The sequence below is a fragment of the Gallus gallus genome, chromosome 1 (genome assembly GCF_016699485.2).
Source record: "Gallus gallus isolate bGalGal1 chromosome 1, bGalGal1.mat.broiler.GRCg7b, whole genome shotgun sequence".
NCBI classification, from domain to species: domain Eukaryota; kingdom Metazoa; phylum Chordata; class Aves; order Galliformes; family Phasianidae; genus Gallus; species Gallus gallus.
In genome coordinates, this window is record NC_052532.1 from 168,546,135 (window position 1) to 168,572,905 (window position 26,771).

Below are 26,771 nucleotides of genomic sequence, written 5' to 3' on the forward strand. Positions count from 1 at the left end.
GGGACAGTCACTTTCCTTGCTCCTCCTGACTGCGCTATTGCTGATACCAGCCAGGATGCTGTTGGCCTTCTTGGCCACTTGTGCACACTGCTGGCTCATGTTCAGCCAGCTGTCAATTAACACCTTCAGATCCTTTTTCTCTACACAGCTTTACAACCACTCTGCCTTGGTCTTGTTGAAGCTCATAAAATTGGCCTCAGCCCATCGATCCAGCCTGTCAAGATCCCTCCACAGAGTCTTCCAACCCTCAGGCATATCAACACTTCCTCCCACTTTGGTGTCATCTTCAAGAATTTCTTCACCCTCAGGATTCTTTTTCTTTATTTCAGTGTCTTCACAATAAATCAAACACACCAATTACTGAACCAGAGGCCCAATATTTGCACATAGTTATTCTGAAATCCATCCTTACAGCCCCAGTGCACCAGGCTTTGTGTATCACATAAAATTAACTTTTGCCTCATGTAGTTTACATCTGAGTCTCTGCTTCTGCAAATTAGCATGTGTATGTTTACTGTGATGCCCTTGGGTGATTTCACTAGTAAGCTCATGTAAAAGACAGAACCCTCTGCAATGAATAAACCTTGAGAGTCACAGGCAAACAAAGCTTTAATGGAAAACATTAATTAGGAAATAATGTATAAGAAAGCATTAATTCTGGGAAACCAGAATGAGAAGTATGATCTATTAATGGTAGAGGTCAGTAATGAAGAAAAGTGCAGTTATTTTTATGCATTGTGAAGCTAAATCTAATCTCTAGGAAAACAACGGTGGATCCGTGATTCTAGTGAGTCTTGTGACTGGAATTACCCAACAACTGTACAGGTTGCATTTTTCTTCTGAAACTGAAAGTGTGCCATCACAGCTTCTCTTTAGGCAAGTATTGGGAAAGACAGAGTAATCACAGTTCATTTATTTTGCTTCTGGTTCTCTGCTATTTGCCTATAGTATTACTCTTATCTGCAGCAAACTCCACAGAGCACTTAGGTCTGTACCTCTTACATTCAGACATTCAAGGCATGAGCACCTCGTTGTAGCTGTAAGGAGCTGCAAAATTATGATAGACCTGAAATTTTCAACTGATTGCTAAAAAAATATGAGATATTTCCTTGGTGAATGACTTCCCTTTACCAAGAGAAAAAGTACTTCAACTTTGTGCTCTTTCACCATCAAAACATCTCCTTTCTGTACATACAGTGTTCTAGGCCAGTACTTGTGTGTCATTTCCCCATACAAATGTCAGGAAATCTCTCAGTTCTGGGAGACTTTCTGAAAATGAACCTCCTCACTGAGAGGCAAAGAAAGCATATGCAACAAAGTTTACAAAGACAATGCATGAGGACTGGCAAAACTTGAAACCTAGAAGTCCAAAGCTACTGTTCAGAGACCAAGACTGGCTGGAGATCAACAGAGGTCACCAGCTTGATGGGTGAGGGAGCAGCAGGGGATATTATTTTCCGGGACATCAGTAAGACCTCTGAGACAGTCTGCTATAGGATCCTCATAGAGAAACTGTTGAAGTATAGGCTGGATAAGCAGACAGTGAGGTGTATCAAAAACTGGCTGAACAGCCAGACACAGAGGGTAGCAGATAGTACTGCAATGTTCAGTTGGAGGAGAGTAATGAGTAGAGTACCCCAGGGATCAGTATTGGACCCAGTCCTTTTTTATGACCTGGACAATAGGGTAGAGAGAGTACAGCCTCAGTAAATTCACAAAAAAGTACAAAACTTTGAGGAGTGGCTGACTCACTCAAAGGGCTGTGCTGCTGACCAGAGTGGCTTTGACAAGCTGGAGAGGTGAGTTGAGAGGCATTTCATGAAGTTCAGCTAGCTGAAGTGCAAAGTCCCGCACTTGGGGAGGAATAGCCCCAGGCCACCCAGCCAGAAAGCAGCTTGGCAGAAAAGGACCTAGGAGTCCTGATGGACACCCAGTTGAATGTGAACCAGCAATGCGCCCTTCCTGCTAAGAAGAATAATGATATTCTTGTCTGCATTAGGTAAAGTATTGTCAACAGGTCAAGAAAGATGATCTTTCCCCTCTACTCAGCATTGGTGAGGCCACACCTGGAGTGCTGTTTCCAGTTCTGGGACCTCTGGTACAAGAGAGACATGGACATACTGGAGAGTCCAATGGAGGGCTATCAAGATGACTAAGGACCTGGAGTACCTCTCTTATGAGGACAGGCTGAGAGAGCTGGAGATTGTCAGCTGGAGAAGATGAGGCTCAGGGACATCTTGTCAATGTCCATATATCCCTGAAGGTAGGATGCACAGAGGATGGAGCCAGGCTCTGCCAGTGGTTCCTGGTGCCAGGGCCTGAAGCCATGGGCACAAACTGGAGCACAGGAGGTTCCCTCTGAACACCAGGAGCCCTTCTGTGCTGTGCAGTGGCGGAGCTCTGCACAGGGTGCCCAGAGGCTGTGGGGTAATCTCCTTGGGGACCTTCCAGAGCTGCCTGGATGTGGCCCTGTGCACTCTGCTCTGGGTGCCCCTGCTGGGGCAGAGGGTTGGAGCAGATGGCCTCCAGAAACTTTCCTTCCAACCTCAAAGATTCTGTGATTCTGCGAAACCATTTATGCTATTTGAAGATGAAGGTTTTAATTGTATGCCTCAAAAGAAGAAATATTACATTTTATTGCAATATTAAAGGACTGGAAAAATTATGGCAGCTACTGCCACTGTGTATGGAGGGCCTTAATAATCCGCATGTTGCATTGTCTGAGTTCATTGTTGGTTGTGAGAATCAGTGTAACTGGGATTAGTTGTAAAAAGACACAAATTTCTCTGTTTCCTGATCACGGATGCCACCATCTGGCTCAGACTGTCAGTACAAGGGAGTCTGGAGATGTGCAAATAAAATAATAAAAAAAAAAACCTGCAGAAACCATTAAAAGTCAGTTCCTGGAAAGGATGCATTCACCTTTTCTTTGCTTTCCTAGAGAAACAGGAGAATATATTGCTTTTGGCTACAACCAAGATGCATTGTAGATTGGTAGACGTGTTTAGCTGCCAGACTAGCCAAAGTCACAGGGGAAAACCTGACCTGAAGCGAAGTGAGAAAAATTCTTCAGTACAGTCTCCATAGCTTTACACAGCACATCTTCCAGCTAGTTAATTCTCACTGTGTTGCTAGTCTGCAGGACAGCTGTCATGGTTGACTCTGGACAAACTGCTACAGGGAACCTCAGGAGCATCTAATCCTATAACATGAAGCTATTCACTTGTATCAGTCTGAAGTATGAGGTTATTCCATCTGTCCTTCCAATAACTGTCATAGAGAAAGGCAATCCAGTGTCTCAACTTAAGGATGCTCCTGCATCTCTCCTGCAAAGATTCTGACATTTTCACCTGTTTTCATATCAGGAACTTGTACAGCCTCGGGTCTGGATGGGTGCAATTTTCTTCTGAACATTAAGCACCACTTTACCATTTCTCCAGATATAGGAATCATGAGATGCCAGGGGAGGCTATTTGGTGAGAGGTTCACTGCAGCAAAAGGAATCTGCTTGCACAAAAACCATGACAAGTGATCCTTCACATCGTGTGTAGTTCAGTTGTGGAGCACCTTGCCATAGGTGGTGCAAATGTCAAGAGATCACATGGGCTCATGAGTGGTCTTCATAAGTTCAAAGATGAGAAAAGAGAAAGGTTACTAAATACACAAAAGCCACCTTTGCCCTGAGAAGTCACTGAGACGCAAATGGCTGTAGAAGAGCAGTCAAAAGCCCCATCATGTTTTCTTGCCTATTTTTCAGAGATCCACATTGGACCACCAGCTACTGTCCTTGATGGATTTTTTGGCCTGAACTCATGAAGACATTTATATTCTTCTGTCTCCATCTGCCCTGACTTTGAATACACACAGAAGATTTACAGAAGTTGGATCACAATCCACCTTTTCCAGACTATGAGTTGCCCAAGGCCACTTAAAAAGTTAATGGCAGAGCTACAAATATAACAGAGTTGCCTCACCTCCTACACCCATTCTGATGACTCAACCTTGTCTGTCTAAACCAGAAAAGAAAAAAACTAACAAGCAATTAAAATAGTAAAGCAAATACTTGCGTATGCACACCATTATTCTCCATAAAACACCGTGAAGACTGTGGCCACTTTGGGGCTGACAGTATACCTCAATGAAAAAGAATCCTCTTAATGGAATCAGATGTGAATGATAATTCCAGCATTAACATAGAAAAAGAATATTCTGTTGGGGTTTTTTTTAAGTACAAGAGTTAGTTTGTGAGAGTCGGTAAAGATTATAGAAACAAAACTTATTTTGCTCAGGCAGGCCTTTTCTGAAGTATGCTATTAAAGACAAGAATTTTCTGTTCTACGATAAGGAAGTACACAGTGTAGAAAACCTGAAAGCTCTCATAAATTCTGATATGAAAATGTAATGAGTTGGAGTTTACAGAGAGGTCAGGACTGTGGAGAATTATGCAGATCATAGGTTTGTAGTAAAGGTTGTGACACAGGCAGAGATAAAGCAAGCTAACTTCTGCAAAATTTCCCATCTTCATTTAGAAAATTAAGAATTGGTTTCTGAATATTCCGGTGTCTCAGTTTCAGGGGAGCTGTCTTTGGTTATTTTCACTGCTCTGTATTCTTCGCAGTTTCATTGTTGGTCACTCCACCAAATTGCTCAGTACTGTGACAGGCCAGGGGCATGCCGAAGATACTGCCAACCTTTTCCTGCTTTTTATCCAAAGATTTTTCTAACAAAACAGAAGTTCTCCAGTGTTATCCTATTCTACAGCTGTAGAAGAGACCGAGTTCAGAGGCAAAGCCTGGACAGACAGCCAGGCCATACGGGACCTAACCAGCAACCTCAGAGGGTCAACCTTTCTTTCATTTTCTTCCACTTCCCATAAGCTCAGGCAGGCAGACCAAGTTAACTTCTTCTCCCTCACCAATCTTCTTTCATTTTCCTTAATTGATATTCAGATGCATTGTGTGGATTCTATGAAATCCTAGATGGAGACATACCAAGTATCATATCTGGTTTACACTGAAGAGAAAAACGGCTTGACAAGCGTTTAATGCTAATTATCAGCATGACAGCATATTTGCAATTGCAGAGAACTGACATAAAGGCAATTAAATTAAAATCTCAACTTATAAGAAAACAAACCAAGGCTGATTAGGTGTACTGTTAGAAATCTAAGTCCATCACAAGCACCATTGTCTGTCACATATGTAGAAGGAGAAAAAAAGAATGAATTTGGGAAACAAAAGGCAACTTTTTTTTTTACAAATGGAAGCACATTGCAGCTTAACAAGTTGCATGACAAGCTATTAAATAGGAAGGTATTCCTGTCAACTGCTCTGTCGTGTTTCATACAGGTAATGATAAGAACAATGAAGTACTCAGACATGTATTGGAAAGATCTTCTGTGACAACAAAGAGCAAAATCTGTTCTACTGTCATAGAACTGGACTCAGTGGAGAATCCTATTATATCTAAAATCTCCAAGGCACAGCATCCCAGGAGAAGATACAGTTGCCAACCTCATGCAAGACTCCTCCTATAAGCACGGCAGCATTTATGCCAATTTAATCAGGACAGTTTCATGATTGTATCTAAATGGAAAAGGCAACAACAATAACAACAAAAATAATGCATTTGGTTTCTCTGCTTGTTTTGCCTAAAACTCTTACTGTTTTACATTAGGTTTTAGGAGGAGAAGGAAATGAAGAATATCAGTCCTGGAATTCTAAAGGAATAGTGGAGACCAGATGACATATCTCATAGACATTTGGTGACAGCTTATCAGATCATGTCTCAGCTTTGCTGACTGGATGAGCAGGTTTGGGCTGAATACTCAGTTCTGAAAGTGACTTAAACTCACCTGCTGATACTGAACATGACAATGGCACTGCCCCAATTTCTCAGCTGTGAGGAAAACTACCTCCCACTTCCAACTGACAGCATCTCAAGGAAAAGTAAGTGGGCACATTTAAGCTGAAGGGGTTGGAATATGTCATGTGAGGTGAAATACTCAGATAATAATGGCAAGCCTCTAAAATGCCCCGTGCACAAGTGGCAAGGGTTTTTACTGATGCTAACTTGAAAAGATGTTCATCTTTTGACCAACTGGCATCTTTTTCCTCCTGAAAGGCTATTTTTTCCTCCAAATCCACTTTATATTTTCCCCCTCACATCTCTTATAATTAACAGAACTGTTTCCTGAAATTTCCCCCTTGATGCAGAAAGCAGATATGCTAGAAATTGATAGGACTAATATTTATAGTTTAGAAAACTTATCAAAACTAAACTCAAGGAATTACAAAATAATGAGCACTTTCAACTTCTCCGATATCTCCTCAAGAAATATAAATCATAGAATCACACAACTGTTTGAGTTCAAGGGGGCCTTCAAAGGTCATCTAGCCCAACTCCCCTGCAATGAACAGGGACATCTACAGCTAGATCACGTTGCTTAGAGCCCTGACAAATCCCAAAGGACTTAAGATATTTTTGTGATCTTACAGGGTTTGTCATCCATTCTTGGCTGTAAGTAGATGAGTGGTCTTCAAATCAGAGGAACTGCTTATGTAAGAGTGAGGAGCTACTCCTTCCCATTACCTTAGCAAGTAGAATCATTATTTAAATCAAAAAATGCAGACCTTTTACTGATTTCCTGTGTTTCTGCTAATAGTGAGTACATAAATTCATCAGAAGAAATCCTAGCTGCTACCAGAATAGAATCATATGATAATTTAGGTTGGAATGGCCATCTGCTACAACCATCCTACTCCCCTCAGTCTAACTTCGAGCAGATCACCCAGGGCTTTGTCAAGTTGAGTTTTCATCAATAACTTCAGAGCTTGCACAGCCTTGGCAAGCAACCTGCTCTAGTGCTCTAACACACTCACTGCCTATCATCCTAACACTGCACAAGCAGAGTAAAGTAGGTCCCCAGGAGACTCATGGTAGCTCCCAAATCAATGGAGTTCTCTCACTGCTTTGCTAGGTGGGAATCAGTCCTGTGTGTGGCAATATCACGAATCATAGAATACCCTGAGTTGGAAGGAACCCAGGAACACAGTCAGACTGTAACACAGGAAGTTGTATCCAAACATGAGAAAAAAACTTCCTGGACCTTCCTGGACATTTTCCTGCGCAACCTACTGTAGGCTTTAGCAAAGGGTTGGACTCAGTGATCTCCGGAGGTCCCTTCAAACTCCTGTGATTCTGTGATTCCTTCTGTGGGTCTGCTCTCCAGCCTTTCATCCCTCAGTTTGTCTATGGCTGATTGAGGGAAGGGGAAAACCTTAGCTGACTGACAGATATTACAGTTGTTTGTAAGGATTTATGTGCTCATTCAAGCTTGTTAAATAACATTTCCCCTGACAAAGTACTTCTGTGAGCTACACAGCTAGAACTATATTCAAACCAGCCTGACATTTGTTCCTGTTGAACTTCATGTGATTGGTGATTGCCAAGCCCTCCAATTTGTCAAGATCTGCCTGCAAGGCCTCTTTGCCATCAAGGGACTCAACAGGTCCTTCCAGTTTAGTGTTGCCCCCAAACTTACTTAGTGTGCCTTCAAGTCCAATATTCAAGTCTTTGAGGAAAACTGAACTGTTCCCAAAATGAAGCCTTGCAAAACCCCACCAGTGACTCATCACCTGTCCAATGTAACTCTATTAACCATAAGCCTTTGAGCCCAATCCATCAATTGTTTACTCATATAGAATCATAGAATGGTTTGGGTAGGAAGGGACCCTTAAGATCATGTAGTTCCAACCCCCTGATATAGACAGGGATGCCTCCCTCTAGACCAGGTTGCTCAAAGCCCCATCCAGCCTGGCCTTGAATGCTTCCAGGGAGGGGGCATCCACAACCTACCTGGGCAACCTGTTCCAGTGTCCCACCACCCTCACAGTAAAGAATTTCTTCCTAATATCTAGTCTAAATCTAGATGTCTTACAGCTTACCATGGTTAGTTCCATCATTCTTGTTCCCAACTGCTCATGCTGCCTGTGCCAATTCAATCACTCATGTACCTCAGCTGTAAATTATATCAGGAAAATAATCCTGCTGAAAAATAATCTTTTTCCCTAATTTGCTGACTTAGGTTTGGCTTCATGACAAGTTTTGTCTGATCTACTTTGACCTATCTACTCCTTGTGCTGCCCAAGCATGCTGGAAAAACAAATTCACCAAAATGTGATTTTTTTAGCAGTCAGCTCACTCATGGATCAGCTCACTCATCCAGTTCACTGCACAGACACTTCCATAACAGCACCAGCACAGACTATGAAACAAGTGTGTGGATCTGAAAATCAGGTGCTGCTTTCAACAGTAGCCTTGAATCATGCTGGTTTAAATACAGTTTAAGCTGTGTAGCTCACCGAAGTACTTGTCAGGTGAAACGTTAATAAGCATGCTCACAGGAGCACATAAATCATAGCCTTGCAAACTTTTCTAACATACTACTATGGTAGAAGATGAAATTGTACTTTCTCATTCTTCATTATTGGATGTCTGTTCATCATCACACTTAAAAATACTGGCCAAAATTTCTTTAACAATTTGTGCAAGACCTGGGTGCACATCTACATCCTAAATAAGTCCTGTAGAAAAAGTAAATAAAGCAGAGTCAGACAGAAAAGAAGTGCTTTATTTTTACAGCATCCTTTGCTAATGATCACAAACATAACATAAGGAAATTGAAAGAGTCAAAGATAAGCACCTGTATTCCAAAGGCTCCCCAAAAAATCATGTATTTGTAAGAAAAGGTAGTTATCCTGCTTCCACTGAAACAAACATAACAACCACAGGGTATTTTTTGCATTTAACAGTATGAGTTGGATGAGAGCGGGCCATCCTCAGTCTTGTTTGTAAATGCTGTTTGGTGTAAGATACAGGAAAACAATTTACATTTAGCACAAAGAAGAATGCATTGCTGCTGATGGTGAGGAGTCTTTGCTAAGATTTAAAATCACTATCATCTTTTCAATACCAAAGTGGCATAACTGACCAATGTTTAACCTGAAGATTACTATGACTATACTGGAAGATACAGACAAAAATAAATGAATTAGGTTTACAGAATGCCTATTAGCCTGGGATTTTGCCTAAGATATATATTTTTTAATGTACTGATATCAGTAATTCAGGGTGTGGGCTGACATTACAGATAAAAACAGCCAACTGTTTTCAAAGGGCAGCTCTGCCTCCAACACACACACACTCTGACAATTCTGCATACCAACACTGGGGTCATCTGATGCCATATGGAATCAGTCTGAGCAACCCAACATCAGAAAACAAAAGTTCCACAAAAAGCAGCAATCAGTAGGCAGCTTATTTGGCCAAATGACCTTTATAAGTGAATATAAATACCTGTATAAAGGTACATTTTCAAAACAGGACAGAATACTATTTTAAAGTCCTGCAAATGAATACTACTTCATATCCTTTTTGTGATCAGTGGGCTGGTGAAAGGGAATACTGTCGCCACCGACATATTTTAGTTAATTATACGGAATACATGAGCCAGCAATATGCCCTTGTGGCCAAGAAGGCCAATGCTATCCTGGGGCACATTGAAAAGGATGTGGTCAGCAGGTTGAGAAAACTGACCCTCCCTCTCTCCTCTCTGCCCTGCTGAAGCCACGTCTGGAGTACCAGACCAATTCTGGGCTCCTCAGTTCAAGCACAGGGAACTTCTAGAGGGAGTCCAGCAGAGAGCTACAAAGATGATTAAGGACCTGGAGCACCTTAGGAGAAAGGCTGAGAGACCTGTTAGACTACCCAGTCTGGAGAAGACTGTGAGGGAATCTTACCAGTGCTTAATATGCTAAATATCTAATGGGTGGCAGTCAAGTGGATGGGGCCAGGCTCTTTTCCGTGGTGCGCAGCAACAGGACAAGCAGCAACAGGCACAAACTGGCACACTGGCATATGTGTGTACGTTCCATACAAACATACCAAGTGTTTTACTGTGAACTTACAGAGCACTAGAACAGGCTGTCCACAGAGTTGTGGGACCTCCTTCTTCGGGCATATTCCAAACCCACATGGAAACCCTCCTGTGCGACCTGCTATGGGGAACCTGTTCTAGTAGGGAGTTGGACTGGTGGATCTCCAGAGGTCCCTGCTGACTCCTACGATTCTGTAATTTGTGAGTTTTCTTCTACAGCAGCCGTTCCATGATTATAGACTGGCTGCGGGCGGGAAAAGCGCCTGAGGCGAGGCCACGCCTCTCCACAAGACGCCGCTACGCGCATGCGCATCCGGCGCACAACCACAGCCGCCACGGCTGCGGGCGCGGGAACCTGTGGAGGTGCCGTCGTGCAGAGCTGGCGGCTGCCATGGGCGAAGCGACGCGGCCCCAGCGCCCCGGGATCGGCGTAGGGGTGGTGGTCACCAGCCCCGCGCACCCCAACTGCGTCCTGCTGGGCAAAAGGAAAGGCCCGATAGGAGCCGGCACGTACCAGCTCCCCGGAGGCCACCTGGAGTTCGGGTAGGAGCCCCAGCCCCTTCGGAGGCGCGGAAAGCCGGCTGCCCGCCGCGGAGCCGCCGCTCTCCTGACGCGCCTGGTCCGCCCGTAGGGAGAGCCTGGCGGAGTGCGCCGCCAGAGAGGCGCTGGAGGAGGCGGCGCTGCGCCTGCACAACGTGCGCTTCGCTTCCGCCGTCAACTCCGTGTGCGCCGCCGAGCGCTACCACTACGTCACCGTGCTCATGAAGGGCGAGGCCGAGCCGGGGGAGGAGCCGCGCAACTGCGAGCCCGACAAGAACGAGGGTGAGGAGTGGGAGTGTGCGGGGCTGCAGCGCGGGTCTTTGAGCAACCGCTGGCTTAACATTGAGCGTGAGTGCGGCGTTGGCAGCTTCTGTGCAAGAAACACCCATGCAGATTTGCGGAGGTAGTATGGTCACAATGTTAATTGTGTTTTTTATTTTTTCAGGTTGGGAATGGGTTAAATGGGACGAGTTTCCCCCGGCGGAGCAGCTCTTCTGGGCTCTGCGGTGCCTGAGGGAACAAGGCTACAACCCTTTTACAGAAGACCTCGATCACCTGAAGGGGTACACAGGGAGCCACCAGCTGGAATAAAACCTGGTGGTGCAACAGCCCGAAGGACAGAGCTGCTTCTGTGGTGCAGAAATCAAAAGGATGGGTCGTGCTGACTTTGCCTATGTAAAAGCAGTCTGAACTGCAGGGCAGTGCTTTCAGCTGAGTTGTCACGCATCCAGGAGGTACACAGGGCTGCCTTCCAAGCAACTGCAAACATCTTCTGTAGCTGTTAATGATTAATGTTTTCCTTTAGGCATATTGTTTTAATCTGGGGAATCTTTATACAGATGAGATGCCCTTTGGAAGTAAACGAGAAACTCAGTTGGAAACAGTTGTAGCAGTGTGCCCAAGGGAGAATGATTTGTTTAAGCAACGGTCCTGGTTTCTGCATAAAGCTGTTTTGTATATCATGCTGTGTTCTTGCAAGTATACATCTAGTATACATCTAGCCTGGTCTAGTATTAAACGTGGAGGTTGGCAGCCCTACCTGCAGCAGGGAGCTTGGAGCTTGATGATCCTGGAGGCCCCTTCCAACCCCAACTGTTCTATAAATGTATGATTTTGGACCGATCTTTAAACTTAGCCTAGTTTTACAGCTCCAGTTAAGATGCTTCCAGCATCCCTATGAAACAAAAGTCCTGTTTTCCACAGAATGTTATGTTCTCCTACACTATGCTTGGAAATCAGTACTATAAACGTTAAAAGATTGCTGCAGAGGATGAAAATTCTCTGACCCTTTTTGCCACCCCCTTTCACCTACCTTTTGTTTGCACCCCCAGTTGTGATAGAACTTGTTTACAGAAGTACTTCAGATCTCAGTTGATTGTCATTTCTGACCATGTTACCAAATTCGAGGAGGTTAATGTCAAAGCACCTGCAGTCCTCTGCGAGGCTGACAGAACTAACACAGTGAAGAAACAGATTCTTTTGTAGGTGTGTAGCTCTGTGTCAGACAGCTGCACTTCTTGGCTTAGGAAGGCTGTCAGTATTAAACAGCACAGATGGGTGTCATCCTTTACGGCCAATAAGACTTGATTAAAATCTTCATTTTCTGCATGGGGGGACCCAAAAAATAATCACTTAACTGCCTTTTTTTTCCTCTCCGGGGTTATTTCAAAACACATTTGTTTTGTTTAGCTATGCCCATTGTAGAAAATTACCTGAGATGTGTTTATTTTCTTTAAATAAAACAGGCACAATAGTGGAAGATTAAAATTGTCTCCAAGTTAAAATTATGCACTGACTTTGCAATTCTTACTTGAGATTGAATAGCTTAAAGCTCCTCCCTACTTTGCATAGAAACGTTCTTAAATGGAGATGGCTCTTTTTGATGTGAAGCAGGCAGAATGATAAAAGGCAGAAAGATGTCTCCTAGATAGTTACTGCTCCCAATTCTATGTGCAGCTTCCCTTATGACAGATTTTCCATGAAGAAAGATTTTGCTAAAAAGCAGTTTTGAAATTGAAGATACTAAAGAAAATTCCTTTACTGCTCTACCTTTGTATGAAACCTACTTTTCTATTCAGAAGTGGAGAATTTCTTCCCAAAAAGCAACTTTATGTATACTAATAATTGCTCTATTCAGCTGTCAAAGTGGTTGTAGGAAGAGTTGACAGATGTCCAGCCCATCTGTCTCAATGAATAATTAAAAAAAAACCCAGTAATTCAAACAACTTAGTGGTTTTTAAATGTTGGAAGGCATCTAAGTATTGATGGCAAAACCCAGGTCAGCATACAATAGTTCATAGGGCAATAATTGAAGTTACAGATAATGGTTATACTCGCTCCATCTGTTGCAAATAGACTGGTAGCTACTGAAATGAGGACACGGTATTACTGCATGTCAGGGTTACCATTCCCTTCCTAAGTGGATTGATTAAATGACAGTGCATTACTGCAATCAGCTATCAGCAATCTCTGAGTTAACTTGTTCTGAACGCACCCCCTAACGCTCCCAATATTTGATGCTCAATCATTTTTAGTACTTCTTTTCAACTAAGCAGAAATATCAAAGATCAAATTAAATATGTGTAGGAAAGTAAATATAAGTAGGAGAATGCATTCTGTACACATCTAAGCAACTGAATAACAGAACATGCAGTTAAACCTTTCTAAGTTTACGTTAAATTGCTTACAGTAGGCAGCATCTTGACACACCGCTCAGAAAAGGCATTCCTGAACATACAGTCTGGAGCATTTACACAATTAAACTTCTAATCTAGGATGCATCTTATGTGCCAAGTCTGACTCTATGCACTAGAACAGCAAAGTGAACTGTGAGAAGAGCTGACTTCTTAAATAACATGAAACAGAGAACTTAGTGGTACCTTTTAATCCCTTAACAGACCAGTAAACAACCCAGAAAAGTAAGTGGTTATTTCACAAAACTCTGGCTTCTGTTCCTTCTTCCTTATATCCGGAAACAATCACCCACCTTCTCAGTATTTAAATGAGTGAATCATATGATATTGCCATATAAGACTTTGGGGTACATTACACTTCTCCTAAGTAAATTAACCATCTTAACAAATAATAATTATGTTGATCCAAATGCACCTGGCCTCTCTTAAAGGGGAAACACTTACCTTAAAAGACATCTGGAGAGTAGGCACCAAAGAGAAAAAGCTGATCCTAGCATAAAGATTAAAATACCTATGAATAAGAATTGCTTCTAACTGCAAAACAGAGGTAAAAATCTTAGGGAGTGAAAATACTTCCAACAGCGATAGCTGAGACAAAACCAAATTGCCCATATTGCCTTTAAGTGCTTGAACTGAAGAGGTCATTTTCATTTCTATATCCCTATGGGACTCATACATATATTGGTCATATGGTAGCATTATGTCATTGCTGAAGGTCTGCCTGAACAAACGAGGAAGGATTTTTGATTTAACAGCTGTTTCCTGCACAGAATATGCAAAAGTTGAGAGAATTTTTAGCTGTGCTTCAGGTAGTCTTCACAGTAAGGCAGGGCAGAAACCTCTAACTGGCATAAGTAACAGTTGGCATGAGTAACCTGATCAAAAGAGTAGCTGTCATCATATGACTCCCTAAGCAAAACAGAAGAAAGAAAGCTAAGGGAAATGACTTTGGAAAGATGAAAGAACACTTACAGCTGAAGTAAAAATGCAATTGCTGAAGCAAACAAATGAACAGGTTCAAAGAAGTGAAAAAAAATTTACAGGTGACAAAATAAGAAGTGAGCTCCTTCTGAACTGAGAAGAGCTGAATCTGCAGTATGCTCCAAAGCTTCCATGGCCCTGGCATTCCTGACCAAAATTTGTGGGGTCTGTTGAGTGGGCACTCTACATCACTGCTTCAGGGTCTGCAGTTGTGTGTAGCTGATAGGCTCAGCTGAACAGACTTGCAGGCGCTGACTGCTCAGCTGCTTCTAATACTGACACTGCACTTTGCAAAGGGAAAAAAGGAGCCCAAACTTCTAAAACTTGATCAGAAATCAAACACACACTGAGATGAAATGTGCTGACAAATGACTTCACACAACAAACCTAAGATTTACATTCGCAAAGTGCAGCAAACTTACATCAAAGGTGAGTTTATTATATATTACAATAATTACAAACTTTTGTTCTCAGAACACAGTAGGTGATCAACAACATGCATTTCAGCAGTAACAAAAAAGGTATTAAAATTACAAATGTTATGCCTTATTTCTGTGCCGTAGAAAAGGCTGTCTTCAAAAGAGTCGAGTTACTAGCAAACATACAAGGGGATTCCCCTTACACCTTTTGTCCCAGGAACGTTGTCATCTAATATGTATAGTAAATATATATGTACAAACGCACGCATCTCTTGCAAACATACACATTCACACATTTACATCAACGCTGGAAATTTGACATCTCTCATCCAGCAGAAAGCTCCCAGTCATTTCAGTCGAGCATCTAATGGGGAAAAATATATATAAATGGTAAGTTCATGGTTTGAAATGAGCCACTCTTAGTTTTGAGCCAGCTGTATCTTCTCCCTGCACAGGGCTGCCAGCGTAATAAAAGGGACTGTGACTAACAGCATCCAACCTACCTTCACCACAGGAAAGGTCTACTAGGGATACCGTCCCTCCTGTACCTAGTCTGAGTCACTGCTGCTGCTTGAGGAGTCCGTTGACATCACTTCTACATCATCTTCATTCTCTTTATTGTGTCCCGGGGGCTCCAACATGAAGTCATTACTATGATTAGGAGGTAGCATGTTCATTGACATATCACTTGACTGCCAAGGATACTGAGGAGCAAGCACATCTGGAAAGAAAGGGCATAATTACAACTATCAGTTTCATACATCCATAAACTGAATAAGGGAGCTCAAACAACTGTGTAAAGTTATAGCAAATCTTAAAAACATTACTGGCTTTTGGACAGCTGAAAACATCTTGTGATGGAGTCAATCAATCACTGTAAAAGCCTATTCTGCCAGAGGCCTGTTTATGTAGGTGGCTTAATCTCTCATCAAAAGAAAAATCAATTTCAGAACAGTATATATACAAACTGTGTTTTGAAGATGAAAAGCTCTACATGAACTGACTTAACAGTCAGAACCACCAGCAGTTATGAAAATGGCCACTATGCAAAAAAGAGATGAAAACATTACATCAAAAAAGAATAAGTAAGGTAGACAGGAATTCAGATTTAAGTTTAGTCTGAACTAGGCAGAAACATCTTGGTTATCCTTTTTCAAAGAGCAAATACGATGTACCAAATGCAAGGGAGAAGACAGTCCTACAACAAAACAAGGGCCATAAGTAGATGTATCTGGGAGGTGGGAATGCCTCACGGTGCCCCAGCAGCCCAACCCCAGTGACCTCCAACTTCTCTCAAATCTATTTCTCCTCATCTCTTACTTCCAAAGCCCTCCCAGTGTGTATTTCTCATGAACCTACAAGGGAACTCCTCCCTCCACACTTCCTAGTCTCCCTCCTCTTTGCCCTCTAAACACCTCCCACTTCAAAGCTGCAGCATGCATCTGTATGTCATTTCTGCTCCTTTCCTTCTAATCCCTACTCCTACAGATACAGGTTGGGCGGAGAATGGCTTGAAAGCAGCCCTGGGGAAAAGGATTTGGGGGTGTTGATTGATGAAAGATTCAGCATGAGCTGGCAAGGTGCATTTGCAGCCCAGAAGATGAACAGTATCCTGAGTTGTACCAAGAGAAGCGTGACCAGCAGACTGCCCCTCTACTCTGCTTTCATGAGACCCCACCTGGAGTACTGCGTCCATTCTGGAGCCCCAAACACACAGACATGGAGCTGCTGGAGCAGGTCCAGAGGAGGGCCATGAAAATGACCAGAGGGCTGAAGCACCTCCCCTACAAGGCTGAGAGCTGCAGCTGTTTAGCCTAGAGAAAGCTCTGGAGGGACCTATAGTGATCTTCCAGTACCTGAGGGGGGAAGAGAGGGGACTACAGGAAAGCTGGGGAGGGACTTCTTATAAGGGCATGGAGCAACAGGATGAGGGGAAATGGCTTTAAACTGGAAGAGGGTAGATTTAGACTAGATATTAGAAAGAAGTTCTTTACTGTGAGGGTGGTGAGACACTGGAACAGGTTGCCCAGAGAGGTTGTGGATGCCCCCTCCCTGGAAGCATTCAAGGCCAGGCTGGATGGGGCTTTGAGCAACCTGGTCTAGAGGGAGGTACCCCTGCCTATAGCAGGGGGTTGGAACTAAGTGATCTTAAAGGCCCCTTCCAACCTAAACCATTCTACAGCTGTGCTTCAACTCCTCTCACTGCCCTGAAGTCTATCCCATGAAAGAAACCAGCTTTCTCTCACTTAAAGAATTAAAGATAGATAGAGCCAGAACAGAACAAAAACCACCCACGTGGAACAGGATGCAGAAGAGGACGGCACTGCTAAGGCAGAGGGTCTCACTCAGATGCTGCCTAATTCAGAGGCACGCGAACTCCGGACACCTGAGAACCCATTCATGGAAGAACAGCCACAATTCCCTAATACCAGATGAGCACATTACTGCATTAGCTAGTTGCATAAATCCAACTCACCACCAGATGTGAGGACACAATGCAGCCTTTATACCAGTTCTACACTTGCTTTAGGAAGACCTACACTCAAGGCACCACCTTTCCATCAGTCCTTGCAAATATCTTCTCTTACTCTCTTTTAAATTCTGGACTGAGAAGATAATAAACCTCTTTTCTTCTGAATACAGCATTTACAATTCCATTGTCATTGCTCCCAAGAAGAGTTTGCTTTGGAAGTATATGTTTTTAATATGATATAATATCAATCAGCTTACAGCATTTTAAAACAAATTAATTGTTGGGTAGCTAAGTGAGTGTTCCTCATATTTACTTTGTTCTGGTGTTTGCAGTATCATTTAGCATGAAACAAACAAATAAGAAATAGTTAATTTCTATTAACTTTATGGATTAGTCCTTCACTGCTGGGAACAAGATTGGCCATAATTTTCATTATTTTAATCCTGATTTCCCATTGCTGAGAAACATTTGTGATTACTCTGACTATACAAGGAATAAGAATAATGAAAAAAAACGTTTGAACTTCTCTTACCTGGCAATCTGCCCGCTGCAAGTGCATCCCCTGGTAAGTGTCCATTAACCCCATTAGTGGATGGGTTGTTCATCTGACCCAAGAGACCACTCCTCATTTCTAGATCTGTAGGATACGGCCTACGTGGGTCCCCTATTAATAATAATGAGGAAATATTATCCTTTTTCTCTTCTGTGCCTACTTTCCTGTTTGGATCAAGAATGAGTATCACACCATTCTGTTAAAACTGAAGACTTTCCTTGTTCATTTCTATTTGTCATAAAAATTACATTAAAAAAAATGTTTATAGTATCTTTGCTTCCTCTCTCCTACTTGGCAGCTAAATAATAACACTGAAAGTAGTCCTGTGGAGGACTTGGGGATACTCATGGATGGAATACTGGGCATGAGCTGCCAGCACACGGTTGCAGCTCAAAAATCCAATCGTATACTGAGCTTTGTCGTAAGCAGCCAGAAGTCTTAAGGAGATGATTCTCCCCCTATCCTCTATTCTTGTGAGAGTCCAGCTTAAGCACTGTGTTCAGCTCTAGGGCCCTCAGCATTAAGAAAAACTGACATGGAACTGCTGAAGCAGGTATAGAGGAGAGCCACAAGGATTATCAGAGGGCTGGAGCACCACTCCCATGAAGAGAGACTGAGATAGTTGAGGTTGTTTAGACTCAAGAGAGGCTCTGGGGAGACCTCATTACAACTTTTCAATACCTAAAGAGGGCTCATAAAAAAAGATAGAGAGCGCCTTTTTACAAGGGCATGCAGTTATAGATTTGGATTAGATATAAACTGAATTAGATATAAATGTAGATTTACATTTGATATAAGCAAGACATTCTTCACTATGAAGGTGGTGAGGCACTGGAATAGGTTGTCCAGAGAGGCTGTGAAAGCCCCATCCTTGTAAGTGCTGAAGGTTGGGTCTGATAGGGCTTTGGGCAACCTTGTCTAATGGAAGCTGTCCCTGCACAGGGGTTGAAACTGGATGGTCTTTAAGGTCCCTTACAACCCAAGTCATTCTATGACAAGTCCTGGGAAAAAAAAAAATCCTCCATTTTAATTTTGGATGAGGGAGATAGTTCCCAAAACAATCATAACATAAGCAATAGAGTCCGACGTAGGACTTTCACTGTCACTAAAATCATAGGTTACTAAAATCCTATGTACATATATCCTATGTAACATGTGCAGTGAAGGGACACAAACACAGAAGTCTTCATTGGGGTCAACATTCAGGAAAAAGAAAAGCAAACTAATGAGAGAAGACCAACCACTTAATAGAAGTCTGCAGTTTCATAGAGTTCTGCAGGTGCACATGAAGTCTATAGTTTCCTTGGAAATGCTAGATGTAACAGCTATAAACTATATATATCTTTAATAAATCAAACTGCCCTACATTGTAGGACATTCTAAAAAACATTCTAAAACCAGATACTGACTGTGCTTTATTATTCAAGAAAAAGAACAGTCATAGACATGATATTTACCTGGTACCCACGTCAGAGGGGCACAAACAGCATTACTAGCACTGATCCTGTGGGCATATTTAATTATCTCTTCAGACGAAATGGCACCTGGAAGAAGGAAGAAAAGTTACCACATTTAAGAGACTGCATCATTTGAAGTTCAGTGTACCTTGAGTGTTAACAGCTCTTCAACCTTTTGAAGAAACACAAATATCTCCCACAGTGCACTTGACAAGCATATTTTTTTAGGAGAATTTCAGCACTCGTACTACAGAACTTCCTGCAGTAATTAAAATCTCTTTATTTTATGTAACTGTAGTTATACATGTACGTAGTAGCCCTTCCTCTAATAAACACACTTGTATTAGAGTTACTAGAATCGTTAGGAAATTCCTTGATTTGTTTAGAAGGAAGTATGGCAAAAATGACAGAAGGTACTGTAAACAAGACTTAAATATGCCACCTACCAAAAAAAAAGAAAAAATCAGTTTAGCTTGGCAATTGCCACCCATAGCAGCAACTGATACAAATACAAACAAGTATCACCAGCTAACCAGTCTTTTATAAACAATGTTTATAAACACTTTGTAAACAACTGGAGCTGTTTAGTCCGGGGAAAAGGAGGCTGATGAGGGAACCTTATTGCTCTCTTCCAATATCTGAGAGGTGCTTACAGTGAGAGCGGGGTTGGTCTCTTCTCACTGGTGACAGGTGACAGGACGAGGGGAAATGGCCTCAAGTTGCACCAGAGTAAGTTTAGGTTCGGTATCAGGAAACACTTCTTTACAGAAAGGGTTGTTAAGCACTGGAATAGGCTTCCCAGGGAGGTGGTTGAGTCACCATCCCTGGATGTGTTTAAAAACCGTTTGGATGTGGTGCTCAGGGACATCATTTAGCGGAGGGTTGTTACAGTTAGGATAGTATGGTTACGTTGTGGTTGGACTCGATGGTCTTTAAAGTCTTTTCCAGCCTGAGTGATTCTATGTTATAAAACAGATGCACACAAAAACTCTTCCACTTTTCCAGGTAGTCACACTGAAGTGATTTGCTTTTGGTGAGACATTTAGGTAACCAGATAGATGGTTACTGGTCCAAGAAGCGCATCCAGAAACTTGAATTCAAGTCTAATATTGCAGACATGTCTGCCACAAAAAAATATATATATATTCCTAAAAAAGACAAGAAAAATCCCCACATGCTCAATCTTTGTTCAGTTGAAATGGTTTACAGGTTCATAACGAAATCAAAGTTTGTTTATACACAAAGCGTCCGAAATCTGTAATGACAACCTTAAGAAAAACTTACTAACTGGAGCTCACTTACAACACTCTTTACAACTGTTTGTATAGTAGGTAGAATGATGGATACCCACCTTTCCTTGCCTTTTCAATTGATTTCAGCTTTTCCTTTGCTTGATAAACAGCTGTGGCCTAATTGTGGGGGGAAAAAAAAGAAATAACACTAAACCAAAGCTTCAGTACATCTTTCATTTATATCCTTCCATATTAAGTTCTCTGTGAATAAACCCTTGCATGTAACTGCATTTTAAGAGAGAAACTATCCAGGGAATGCTTCAAAATAAACAGAAACAAAGTAGATTTTGAAGGTAATTATCAGTATAAAGCAACTGAATGCCATGATAAGGAAGTAGTGTTGTTGGGGGGGGAAAAAAGACAACAAAACAACCAACACTAAAGCACTCACACAGTTTTAAACATTTAAATCTTCTCAAACTGACACAAAACTGCTTTCTCCCAAACGACTTTCCCCCCCCCCCACGAGCAGATGCTCAGAAGTAAACACATCATTATGAACTTACCAGTATGTGCTCTGCTTCTTTCAGTTGCTTCTGCAGCTGCTGAATGTCATTATCTCTCTTTTCTACTACCTTTTCTAAAAGCTGCATTTCATGATGGATTTTCCCCTGATCAACTGCCAACTTCATTAGCTCTTGAAACTCTCCATCTCTCTGAATCAGCAGCTCCAGGATCTATTGGACAAGAGTTTTGTAGAACTTTTAATTAGCTCAAGTAACAACATACCCTCCATCACGCTGCAAAAAGCCACTGATATCCACAAGAGTATTATTTCTTTGCTCAGCTTGCAGAAACAGCCTATGAAGCATGAAACAAATGAAGAAGCAATCAAAAAACATGAAACCAAGAATGCTTCTTCAGTGATGCCAAAGCTTCACCATCATCATTAGTCCAAGTACAAAGGGAGAAAATAAGAAGACATAGTGTTTACCTGCACAAAGGATGACAACTAAGAAAGTCAGTTTACCTGGCTCTCTTCTCCTGGTTGTGGAAGTTTCTGATTTCTTGAAATTGCCAAAATTTCGATTAGTTCCCTGAAAGGAAAACAGTATTTATGCAACTTTCCAAGCTACTATTTGTAAGTCAGACCAAATCATCTCCAAGGGAGTATTTATATCGTTATTAAAGCATTTGTGTACTTGAGTATTTTACAGTTTTACATTACAGTGTTGACAGGGATTTCACAACTACAATTCTGTGAATGGTTTCACGACTCGAACATGATTTCTTTTTGGCTCTTTGAGCTCCTGAAGTGTTCACGTGTATTTGTACTTAAAATGAGCTAAGTTCTTGTCCAACAACATTAGACACAAGCAGAAGCTGAGAGAGCAAACAGCAGTTAAATGCATTTGTATCCTGTTTCTAACTACCCTTGTTCCAAGAGGAACAAGGATAAAAGTTTAGTTGTCTGCATTATTTTTGTTCTCTATTTCTCCATTTTTCATTTTTGTTTTTTTTTTTTACTACAGAGCAAATTTCACATTCAGTTTACAGCAATTAAGTCCATGTGTTCATATACCTGGAGTTTGTTGTGAGACTACTTCTATGACAGTAAGTATTTTCACAATGGTGTATCAGCTATGCACTAAACACACATGAATACTGAAAAACTAATATTCTGGGGTTAGGTTAAAAGAGCTTCTCAAACAAACCTCTTGATCTTGCTTCCACGTACCCATTTCGTTTTCCACCATCATGTAGAGCTACCAATAACCTCAAATGGAATTCACTAAATAAGATCATGCTGCAAAAAGGCCTTTGCTATAAGTTTGGCAAACACATTTGGTTTTTCAGGCTATTAACATAAGGTCAGTGCTGCGCATGAATAATCACTTATCCAAACTAGGGTCCTTGGAATGGTACTGACACGTTCTTTAGTCTGGTGCAAGCAGCTCAAAAGAGATGTATGACCAACACTGTAGTGGAGCCAGAACTTTAACATAACAACAGGTGCTTTTCTAAAAGCCTAAAAAAGCCCCCGACCAGTAAAGCTATAAACAGAATCTTGGAACAGGCTGCCCATGGGAGCAACGACTTCACCATCCTTGAAGGTGCTCAAGAAACATATAGCTGTGGCACTGAGGGATGTGGTTAGTGGGCATGGTAGGGACGGGGTGATGGATTGGTTGGATCAGATGATCCTAGAGGTCTTTTCCAACTTTAATGACACTTTCTATAACTACAATAATTCAAAGCTATTAGTGAATACTGAAACTTGCTATTACTGAAATATTGCCATACCTGACCAACACTGATCAGTAGCAAACAATATGCTGTAAGCAGGTCAACTAACACCACCAAGACTGATGTTGGGGAGGGTTGTAATTTGGCCCTGTGTTAGCAGAAGTGACACAGATTAGACATGTTACAGACCACGCATCCCCTACCACCAAAGCCAGTATGATGACTGTGAAAGGCCCAGCTCCATGGTACTGCTGATCACTAACTATTGCTGACAGATGCTTTGGGTTCGCTATTGTAGAATCATTAAGGCTGGAAAAGCCCTGAAAGTACATCCAGTCTAACCATCAGCCCATCCCCACCATGCCCACTAACCGTGTTCCTCAGTGCCACATCTACACGTTCCTCCAACACCTGCAGGGACGGAGACTCCACCACCTCATTGGGCAGCCTGTGCCACTGCAGCACCACTTTTTCTGGGAAGAAATAGTTCCTAATATCCAATCTGGACCACCCCTGGAGCAACTTGAGGCCGTTACCTCTAATGGTACACTATCAGACCCAAAATAAAAAGAAAAAAAGAAAAAAAAAAGATAAAGAGCAACTTGAAAGCCATACGCCACAACACCTAAGGTCTAAATGGACACGAGAAGAGCAACAGATGCGCTTGTTTTCTGTGCCCAACCTGTGGCAGTCAGCGAGCCACACGGCAGGTTCGCAGTGAGTAATAAGAGGCCCACGAGCTGTTCGGGAGACAGACCGCACAGATGCCAGCCGACACAGAGGCCAGCGAGGAACAAAGCTCCGAGCACAAGAACCACCGCGGAGCACCGCCGCCGCTCTCCCAGCCCCCTGCTGCAGCCGGGCTCCCCACCCTCAGCCGGCGGGCGGGAGCACCTCACGCGTGCACTCGGCCCCAGGCCGCCGCTCTCCCCTCAGCCCAATCCCCGGGCCCCCGCTCGCTGTCCACGCCGGCGGCTGGGCACCGAGTCGCGGCCATCCCACCGGGTACCTGGCCAGGAGTTCGAGATCCTCCAGCGCCGCCAGCAGCCGCTCCCGGGTGCTGCTCCGCTCCCCACCTCCCCCGGCCGCCGCTGCCGCAGCCGCCATCACGCTCCCAGACCCGCCCCCGTCGCATCCAGCCCCGCACGGGCGGGAGACAGCGCCTCCAGCGGCCGAGGGGCAGAGGCCGAGAGCGCATGCGTGCTGCGGCCCGACAGGCAGGAGGCGGGAAGCGGCGGAGGGGTAACGGCCGCCCTGAGGGGCGGGGAAGGGCGGGCCGGCGGGGGAGGGAGGAGTGTGGGGAGCCGCGGTGTCGGGGGATGGAGGTTACATTTCGCCCCGGTGGGGTTAGATGTGGGCTTGTGAGCGCCCTCTCCTGGAGCTGGTTCGTTACACCCGGAACTGTGCTTAGAATCATAGAATCATTACTGTTGAAGACCTGTTCATCCAGTCCAACCACCAGCCCTTCCGACCATGCCCACTAACCACGTCCCTCAGTGCCACATCGACACGGTTCTTGAACTCGTCCAGGGACGGTGACTACACCACCTCCCTGGGCAGCCTGTTACAATACCTCACCAGTTGGTTCTGAGGAGAAATGTTTCCTGATATCCAACGTGAACCTCCTCTGGTGCAACTTGAGGTCATTCCCTCTCATCACTGGGAGAGGAAGCCGACCCCCACCTCACTACTGTCGGCTCATTGCTGTTTTGAATGTATTTCACATTCCTGGATTTCCTTAGAAGAGCCTCTAAATGGGATTCAGACCTACTCTGAAGGTCTAGAAAACAAATGATAGATAAAGGACATATGACTGAATTACATCTTATCATTTTGTACTCAGTGTCTGAGGGTGCTGATGTCTGAAAATCCTTTAGGTGGCTTTACCAGATGGAGGAGGAAAGTGGCTGAACAAAGTTAGGAGCAATGCTGAAGATGTGACGGCAGCCCAACCTGTTAGTGGTACAGAGCCAGGATCACCTCTCGCCTAGGCTTCCTGCCCTGCAAACAGCAGGACCTCACAGATATCAAGCAAACATGATCAGCCCAATGTGCCAAGGCAGGGTGTGCATGCTTGCCCATGGCAGCCAACAGCAGCTCTGCTTCATTACAGAGATCTGCCTGCGATGATGGGGCAGCTAACATGCAAGTCCTGCCCTCTGTCCTGCCAGCAGTTGAGCTAGAATTTAAAAATACTGAGTTTTATGGGTTATGTTTTTGGGTTTTTTAAGTGTTGCTGTAATTTGGGCGGTTCTGTAAACAGGCCTCTAGCTCTGGGTGGGGTCACAAAGGAAGCCAGAGTGAAGCCAGTGGAATTTTTTACATTCATGAAACTTTTGGTAACATGAAGAGATTAGGACAGAAGGTGGAGGCAGATGAGGAGTGAAAACAAATCTAGGGCCAGGGTTTATGGCTGGGGTGAGGACTTAGGCAGAAGGCATGGTGTCCTCAGCCTCCACATTCTTCTCTTGCCAGGAGGCAGCTGCAGAACCCGCCAGCAAGCAGTGATTCACTTCTCTCTTCATTAGAGAAAGCTTCAGATGAATGATAAAGTTTCTGGCTGTTCTGGTACTTATGCTGATTTTCTTTTTACCTTCTGTAATAAGTATGTCCCTGAGAAATTTACACTTATTAAAAAAATGAAAGGCAAGAAACTCATTAATCAATAGTTCTTTGAATTGTGGTTTAAATACACAATTCAGCATTATGAGATTCATGATGAAGTAGTGAGATTTGGCAACCCTGAGATGAAGATAACTGCCAACAAGAGTTATTTAAAATTCATTTACAATGTACAACAACCCTCAGAGTCCTGATTGTAGATAGTTTAGGATTTCTCTTTAAACTACATAGCAGATAAAATCTCATCAAATAGTTCTACTCTTTAAATAACTTTTTCTTGCTCTTTTTTTTTTTTTGTTCCCTAGTATTTCACTGTTTTTGTTCAAGGAAAGATGTAATCAGTGATGCTGTCTGGTTGTGCATCCACTTCACTGATTTGTTAGAGTGTCTGTATGGGTGCATGAACAGAAAGAAAATAGCAACTTCAGAAAATAAAGCAATCCTTCTGCTAAATCATTTTCTTCCTCACATTCATTTTGACATCTGAATTATTTAGACCTGATGTATTTCTAATACATTTCAGAGCCATGATGCTAGAGATAAAACTTATAGCATCAATTGGACGCCCAAACTTGACAGACCAAGGGTGTAGGAGGTTCCTGCAAGCTATCTTTCCCTCCTTGCATCCAGGAGCCTGCTACCTCCATCCCTTTTGACAACAGTATGTCTATGAGCCAGGCCAGTGCCACCAGGCTTTCACTAGAGCAGCCGCCTCCTCCCCTCGCTTCCCAGGCTGCTGACCCTCCTCTAGGCAGCATGTTCAGCTTGCTTTTTTTTCTGGTGCCTGATCCTTCCCCTCTCCTTGCTCTGGGGATGCAGTAGAGGATGTGAAGTGCAGGTTCCCAGGCAAAGGCTGAATTTGAGCTCCTGCCTCTACGTGGGAGGACGGGCTGAGGCCAGAGGCATTGGGAAATGCCTGCCTGTGTTAAGACATAGCGAGTCATTCAGACTGTGGTAGAGGGGTCATCTCCTTCTGGACAAAGGGGAAGGCTGGGTTAAATGGGCTTGCAACCTAAACTTGCCCCATGGCCCACTTGTTTAAGACTAAGTGGATGATTTGCTGAATAGACTTCTGAAACAGCCACACAAAACAACAGAGCATCTGTTTCCCCATTGTAGCTTCCTCTGTTCCCTCAGTTCTTCAGTGCTTTTGGATTTCTTTCCCCTGAGTAAACTTTTTTCATAGTTGTGTTGACATTGAGCCAGATCTGCTCCTTTAAAGCTTACGCATTTTCTGAATAGCTAAGCATCGTTCCCTATTTTTTCTCAGTAGTCTGAGAAGATTTTTAGTTGTGTGGCCATGAAAATAGCTTTCCATGCACAGTGAGTTTATTAGATATTTCAGAGCTCTTTGATTTCAGATTGTCTTTTCAGTGGTGTATTGTGCATATTATTAATAAGCTGTTAACATAAGCAAAGCTTTTTTTATATCCTGTTTAGTGAGTCTTCTCTTTTACAGAATGGGAAGTGATGATCTGCAGAGCAAAATGATTTTGATAGAATCATAGAACGGCCTGGGTTGAAAAGGACCGCAATGATCATCAAGTTTCAACCAGGGTTGCCAACCACTAGACCAGGCTGACCCAAAACCAGCTGAGCTGGTCTAATCATTCACCA

The 26,771-nt window shown here is 43.1% G+C and overlaps 2 protein-coding genes across 3 annotated transcripts; one reads left to right on the forward strand and one right to left on the reverse strand.

Moving 5' to 3' along the window:
* The first annotated feature begins 8,617 nt into the window (after positions 1-8,617).
* On the forward strand, positions 8,618-12,264 carry NUDT15 (nudix hydrolase 15). 2 transcript variants are annotated; one of them, XM_004938701.5, is made up of 3 exons: positions 8,618-10,480; positions 10,569-10,825; positions 10,923-12,264. In XM_004938701.5, exons 1-3 carry the CDS (start codon positions 10,167-10,169, stop codon positions 11,066-11,068), a joined length of 717 nt encoding a protein of 238 aa, XP_004938758.2. In that variant the 5' UTR covers positions 8,618-10,166; the 3' UTR covers positions 11,069-12,264. The 2 variants fall into 2 exon arrangements, with proteins under 2 accessions (XP_004938758.2, XP_417053.5); XM_417053.8 differs by having other exon boundaries at positions 10,569-10,759.
* A 2,305-nt stretch (positions 12,265-14,569) lies between these two features.
* On the reverse strand, positions 14,570-23,654 carry MED4 (mediator complex subunit 4). Its single transcript, XM_004938702.5, has 8 exons — positions 23,542-23,654; positions 21,316-21,382; positions 20,852-21,022; positions 20,405-20,462; positions 19,054-19,140; positions 17,576-17,707; positions 15,074-15,291; positions 14,570-14,934 (listed from the first exon to the last, which is right to left on the reverse strand). Exons 1-7 carry the CDS (start codon positions 23,637-23,639, stop codon positions 15,119-15,121), a joined length of 786 nt encoding a protein of 261 aa, XP_004938759.1. The 5' UTR covers positions 23,640-23,654; the 3' UTR covers positions 14,570-14,934; positions 15,074-15,118.
* Positions 23,655-26,771: the final 3,117 nt, after the last annotated feature.

Bases quoted from the DNA above. Each gene is read 5' to 3' on its own strand.
- NUDT15 (XM_004938701.5), top strand. From the start codon at position 10,167: ATGATTATAGACTGGCTGCGGGCGGGAAAAGCGCCTGAGGCGAGGCCA. The intron at 10,481-10,568 runs GTAGGAGCCCCA...GTCCGCCCGTAG, and splicing joins GGAGGCCACCTGGAGTTCGG to GGAGAGCCTGGCGGAGTGCG. The intron at 10,826-10,922 runs GTGAGTGCGGCG...TTATTTTTTCAG, and splicing joins CCGCTGGCTTAACATTGAGC to GTTGGGAATGGGTTAAATGG.
- MED4 (XM_004938702.5), bottom strand. From the start codon at position 23,639: ATGGCGGCTGCGGCAGCGGCGGCCGGGGGAGGTGGGGAGCGGAGCAGC. The intron at 21,023-21,315 runs GTAAACTGACTT...CTTGTCCAATAG, and splicing joins AACCAGGAGAAGAGAGCCAG to ATCCTGGAGCTGCTGATTCA. The intron at 17,708-19,053 runs GTAAATATCATG...TATTATTAATAG, and splicing joins CCCTCTGACGTGGGTACCAG to GGGACCCACGTAGGCCGTAT.